The 6000-nt window shown below is 39.6% G+C and overlaps 2 protein-coding genes across 2 annotated transcripts; both read left to right on the top strand.

Moving 5' to 3' along the window:
* Positions 1-101: 101 nt before the first annotated feature.
* On the top strand, positions 102-857 carry LOC138140178 (uncharacterized). Its single transcript, XM_069060979.1, has 2 exons — positions 102-414; positions 467-857. Exons 1-2 carry the CDS (start codon positions 303-305, stop codon positions 793-795), a joined length of 441 nt encoding a protein of 146 aa, XP_068917080.1. The 5' UTR covers positions 102-302; the 3' UTR covers positions 796-857.
* LOC138140166 (uncharacterized) lies at positions 858-5144 on the top strand. The gene is made up of 10 exons (XM_069060962.1): positions 858-1014; positions 2132-2378; positions 2433-2601; positions 2654-2948; positions 3046-3501; positions 3550-3813; positions 3862-4050; positions 4099-4251; positions 4302-4661; positions 4716-5144. Exons 1-10 carry the CDS (start codon positions 951-953, stop codon positions 4847-4849), a joined length of 2331 nt encoding a protein of 776 aa, XP_068917063.1. The 5' UTR covers positions 858-950; the 3' UTR covers positions 4850-5144.
* Positions 5145-6000: the final 856 nt, after the last annotated feature.

The raw sequence follows: 6000 nt of genomic DNA, 5'->3' as shown, positions 1-6000 counted from the left end.
ATTGTTTTTGTAAATCTACGTAAATTGAGCGAGAGACCAGATAGATGTGATGTCATGGAGCTCCCTCTGGCTGGATGATTCACTTTCTGGACGAGGTTGAATGTTTCGAGTCGAAATTGTTGCAACGGGCACGGTCCGAAGAGCTTACGAGTGAATCGTGATGGAAATTCACTGTCCCTGCACCGGTGAACTTTCCACCGAATGCAAAAATTTCTTGCAGGAACAGGAAATTCAGGATTAAGCTCGAGTTGGATTCGCATGTTGAGCAAGATGAAGGCATATAAAAGGTATTCTTCGAGTCAATGGCCAGTCATTCAGTGTATCTCGGTGTAGCTGTTCGTTCTTCGATAACCGACATCATGTTCTCCCGGATATTGGAGATCTTCGTGTTCGTCCTCGTCGCTCTGAACGCCGGTAGGCCGTTTTATAATTAATTTGTCAAATTGATATAGCGCGCTAATTTCAGAATCAGCCCCAGCTGTTAACAAAGCGAGACAATTCCTTCCGGCCTTGCCGGGATACGTCCCTGTTTACATCAGACCTGGCGATACTCCCCTGGAAGATATCAACCCAGATCTGGCTGAAGCTTTTAATAGTTACGCCGAAAAGCACGCCAGGCTCAGCTTCGGCCGCGCCAACACCCTTTCGGACGGCAAAATACACGTCCACATCGACTCTCCAGACATTTCCAGTCTCGAGGACCTCACTCTGGATGAACAGAACGCAGTCAGTCCCTCGACGGAGGCCCAAACCTTCCCTGGCTCCAATCATATACAAAAAATTCCCAGGATCTAGACTATTTATAAATCTCTTATTTATTACTGTAGATACACGAAAAATAAAACTTGTTAAGTAACCTCACTAGTACTGATCCTTCAGGTATTACAGAATGTCTTTGTAAATATTGATGTAGAAACAGCTAAACGTTTTATCTTATCTTACATATCAAAATGGCTCATATCCGCGCCTTCCCGCAGTTCAGTTCAGTTGTTCAGATGCATTTTACGACCGCAGGTATGTCAATATTTTATTAAAAAATTTATAATAACCAATCTCGACTGTCTCGTGCTGACCGGAATACTATCCTACCATGTTAAACAATTTTTTCTCGCCGAAAACACACATTCAACAATTATTTACCACACTGAACGTAACGTAATCTAAGCTACACCTGTCGCTTCTCCTTGTCCTATTTTAACCAATATTTAATTTCTGCACAATCACAAATCAGACAGTGAATCATCGAGGAGTGTGACTTCTAAATATCATTATTAATTCACACACCTTACTTCACTTTTCGGTGATGCGGCGAAGTATTTCGTCATGAACTTTGATAAAACTTTCATTTGATAACAGCAAATCAAGTAACAAATAGATCGATCATTGTCCTTATTCGTAAACAAGAGTGATCGCAAAATTACAAAGTTCTCAAATTATTTTAACCAAATGCATCATTATTAAACTACAGCACAACATGAATTTGTAGTGGAGGGAGTTGCGGTTATGTTAATGAAGTTGCTTAGAAAAGGAACACCGAGCGGAAAAATATTACTCAAAAATCTTGTTATTATCCTATCTAACTGACATTTGCAATTAGCAAAACCACTACATTGAAATTGCTAATTTACTCAAAAACACATTGTTACAATGTGTAAGAAAAAATTACCATTGCGTTAGTTGATAACTTATCAGCGCATTTCTTATCGATCAGTCACTTCAATTAGAGTTTCATAATGTCGTAAACTTACTCAGTAATTCTTTGACACCTTCTTTATCTTAATTCTTGAAATTTATCAAATCTTTATTAGACTGTCAAATCCAAAAATTAATTTAATGTTACAAATACGATTTTAGATTTTGAAATATTCCAGCACATTTCTTAGAACAGTGACACATCTAGAGTCACGATTCTCGAATTTTCATTCCTTTTATGATACTAAATTCATGAATTGTTTTTAAATTCCGGAAAGCACGATTTTTATATGATACAGAGTACAAAACATGTTGTCATATTTGAACAATCGATGATTTCATATTTCGGAGAACGTTAGTGAGATTAGATAACCTGATTAGAATGATTCCTTAAAAGTACCCAAAAGTCGGGAGCGTCATTCATTTTAGTAATTTTCAGTTAACATGGACTCGTTCTTAATTAAATTGGTTGTTTTGGCAATTTGCGGGCACTTTGCTTTGTCTCAAGAAAATGCTGGCACGAGTATAGCTCCGTCGTTGGAAGAGTGTTACAACAACACGCTATACGTCACTAGAGACTACAGATTGCCATCCAGCATCAGCGTTTTGGTAGAACTCATCAGAAAAATTGAAGATGCAAGCCCCAATCTAGACGCAAGAGAGCTTTCCTATCAACTTCTCCACAGGTGAGTGTCATGTGATCGAGTTTTGTGCGACTGTCTCTCCATTACGTACTGTAGATTTCGACAAGATGGAATAAAGAAAACTAGCAGGGAAGTAGACAGTAGTTTGGGCCTACCGTACAGTCCCAAAGGTTGGGAAGCTTATAAGAATCGAGTTCAGCTGAAGAAGCTAACGCCAGGCAACGCAATTACTTTTAACAACGACAGCATAACTCCACTGGAAGCTGTGAGTAGAAGTCGTACTCGCTTTGAGTTTGTCTGACCGTGAATTCTTCCAGTGTTCTTTGCATTTTATGGTGTCTAGCACAATCGAGACCCAAACGCGAGGTGACGAAGGTTCGACGTGTAGTAGATTGTCCCATTATACATCAAGAATACGAAAACGACAGGTAGAACTGACCGAATCAGACTATTCGAAAAGCAGTTGCCCTATCGAAAGTGGTGTGATATATACTAAATGGGGTGCTGTAAAAGCTGGACTTGTTCTTTCCGGAATTGCAGCTGGTTTCCAACCGAATCCAGTCAAAACGACCAACGGTACCGTCGAATCCTCCTATGCCAGTACCATTGCGGGTATGTATGCAACACACAATACAGAGAGATCTACAAAACAATCAATTGGAAGATCTACTCGTGCATCGCGTGTTGTTTGATTTTTGCGTGTTTTAAGGCGAACTGTCGGAAGTTGCCCTCTATGAGAGTTCGCTCGCCAAAACTCTAGGAAATTCAGGAGGTTGGAACAGTACGATAGTCCCCAAGTATTACTTCGTGAACTCCAATACAAGAGAAAATCTGTATCTGACCGACGCTGAAATTCGTGGTGGTTTCGATGGTCTCTACATGGCTCTGAATATACCAGATTGGAAAAATAAAAACAGCAATATCAAAATTTCTCAAATTCTGGACCTATACTACGGTAGAGGTTTGTTCAATAACGCCTCAGTCAGGGCTTGTAATCGGAAAGAATTGGTCAAGAGTTTAGTGAACGATAACAACAAATTGATAACGCAAACTGCCCTCTTCAACTATTTATTGAATGAGGAATCGTTGGACAGTTATTCACCCAGTAAGTCAGCTTTCATTACAATGGCAACAGAAGCAGTCAGCAGTCTTCAAAACTACATAAGTAAGTTGAAATGATTGTCGAGCAGTTCTTTGTAAGTGAAATTTGCAGATTCCAACTTGAACGACTTGACGTGTCAAGCTGAAGACGACGTTCTAGCACGCGTTTCTGCAGATCTACTAATATTCGTGGACACAGCTTGGAACTATCAGACGATTCAACCCCTCATAGCGACCATTTTAGATAACGCCGACGTGAACAGTTACGAAAGCTCTTACACAATTTTCGACGGAGTGAACTGCAACAAAATCGTCAATAAATCAAGAAGCATCCTAGACTTCTACGAGCAGTTCAATCTGACTCAATTGCAAAAATGTATGGCTTGATAAAATGATATAGTAGATGATAACGTGCAGATTTCAGATCCAAGCGGTTTTAATTACGTCAAAGTGTTGCAAGTGGCTCAAAATCTACTGACGGCGAAATTGAACAACGAGACGGACTTGACAGGTCAGGCTACAATTGTGATGTTGCTCCCACACAGCACCCCAACTACAAGTCAAAAAGAGTCATCCGTGACTCTACTAAACGAGATGAAGCAAATCCTTCCAGGTAGGGAAAATGTTGAAAGAAACAATTTTTACGAGAGTTTTGTTGCAGATCTGAGAGTTATCGTCGCGGGGTCAGGAGACAAATCGTCATACAGCGATTTGGTAGTAAACAATAACGCCGATGTGTTCACAGTTGCCGACAACACGGAAGACTCGTCGCTCAAAGAAGTCGGCAAATCTGTCGTCAGTCGAGTCCAGCAAAGTAACATCACTCGATCTCTCATTACCATTGACTAAATTCAAAACTTGCAGTACCGAGAAATGTTGTCGATCCCAGTTGCGGATCTTCCTTCACTTCTGACGGCGCCCATAACTTCGAAGTAAACCAATATGTCGAACCAGCAGCAGTCAACTACCACAAAGTTGCACCAAATTACTACTACAATGGTCAAACTGTGAAAGTGCAAGGGTTGGGCTACGGTACTTTGGCGGTGTGCATGTCGACGACGGATCCAAACGTGAGAGCCAACACGACCAATGCAGAGTGCAAGAATGTCGTTTCGGACGAGTACTCCAAAGACATCACCGGCTACTGCACCGACAAATCTGTCACTGAATGTCCACCACTTTACATTTCAGTCCAAGGACTCGACTCGCAAAATAGATGCACAGGTGCGTTGCTACGACAATATTTCTTGACTGGTACTCATCCCGTTACAATTTCAGACACAGCTTGCCGATTCCCTGACAGTATCAAATATACTATCAAGCTAGAGAACGTCGAGTGTTCAAGCAGCGCAGAAAAACTCTTCAGCAGTCTACTTGTGGTGTCCACTCTATTCGCCGTGATGCGATTTTAATCAGTTAATTGGTACACACACAATTTGTTTGTTTTAATATCCTATTAGATTTTGAGCAAGTTTTTTTTTCTTTGTTGTCATATTTTTATATGTATATTCTGTAGTAGTCATGTAAGGAAGGTAGTATTATTACATAGGTGTCTTTTTGTTATTTTTTTTATCACGTGTATCGTTTTCACTCCTTTATGGCATTTCTCATTTGTTTCTACGTGCATACACACGACTAATCCAGAAAGAGGAAATCAAAACCATTATGTACAAAATAATTGCATTTGTAATAAAATATTTTTACTGACTCGATTTTCTTATGCAAAACTCCCCTGACAAAGTCAACCTGGTTGAAATATTAAAATTGTAATTCCGAAATTACAGTTTTTGTAAAAAATTATTGGCAAAGTAATCTCGAAAGTAAAACTTCATGTTAATCACCTACCCTTTCCTTTAATAATAATTAATAGGAAGTTCGGTTCACAAAAGTATGCAAATTAAAATTGCGCAGCATATACCTAACGAACGATTATAAATTCAGATTTGGTTTTTTATTTTTGTAAATCGATACGCGATTGGTTATCGATCTGTTTCATGCTGAGGCACAAATAAAAAATTTGCGCAAAAGTGCAATTAAAGTTGTTGCAGAAATCAATTCTATAGTTGGCGCGGTGACTCACGGGAGTAATAAACTGGCGTGATTGTCACGTGATTTCCGGGGGATGGTTTCCTATTGGGTAAAGGGCGCGCGTTAAAAGTATGGTGCAGCTCAATGGACACAGCCGAAATTTCTATCCACTCTTAAAGTCGCAAGATTGAAATTTCCCACACAAAACTCAAATTTGGCGAGGCAGTGTAAACAGGTTTTTCATCACGTGAACATCTCATGACTACTGCAGTGGTTCGCTGCGCCAACTATACTCCTAGTTTCACCGGGAGAGAACACAAACTTGTTTTGGTAGATCAGGTGTTTGAAATATGTGTATATTTTATTTTAGTTTAGTTTGGTGGAGTATTTCGGTGTATGGAAGAGGCGAATTATTAATGTTTGAACTTAATATTCATTTGGGTAATTAAATTGGGGTGAAAAATATATTTTTGGAAAAGAAGAGTCGAGACAAGGGATGCTTATTTACGAAGTAGAGTAAATTAACAAGATAGGG

This window comes from Tenebrio molitor, chromosome X (genome assembly GCF_963966145.1).
Source record: "Tenebrio molitor chromosome X, icTenMoli1.1, whole genome shotgun sequence".
Lineage (NCBI taxonomy): Eukaryota > Metazoa > Arthropoda > Insecta > Coleoptera > Tenebrionidae > Tenebrio > Tenebrio molitor.
This window is presented reverse-complemented; position numbering and strand designations above follow the sequence as displayed.

Bases quoted from the DNA above. Each gene is read 5' to 3' on its own strand.
- LOC138140178 (XM_069060979.1), top strand. From the start codon at position 303: ATGGCCAGTCATTCAGTGTATCTCGGTGTAGCTGTTCGTTCTTCGATA. The intron at 415-466 runs GTAGGCCGTTTT...CGCTAATTTCAG, and splicing joins CCTCGTCGCTCTGAACGCCG to AATCAGCCCCAGCTGTTAAC.
- LOC138140166 (XM_069060962.1), top strand. From the start codon at position 951: ATGGCTCATATCCGCGCCTTCCCGCAGTTCAGTTCAGTTGTTCAGATG. The intron at 1,015-2,131 runs GTATGTCAATAT...AGTAATTTTCAG, and splicing joins GATGCATTTTACGACCGCAG to TTAACATGGACTCGTTCTTA. The intron at 4,051-4,098 runs GTAGGGAAAATG...GTTTTGTTGCAG, and splicing joins GATGAAGCAAATCCTTCCAG to ATCTGAGAGTTATCGTCGCG.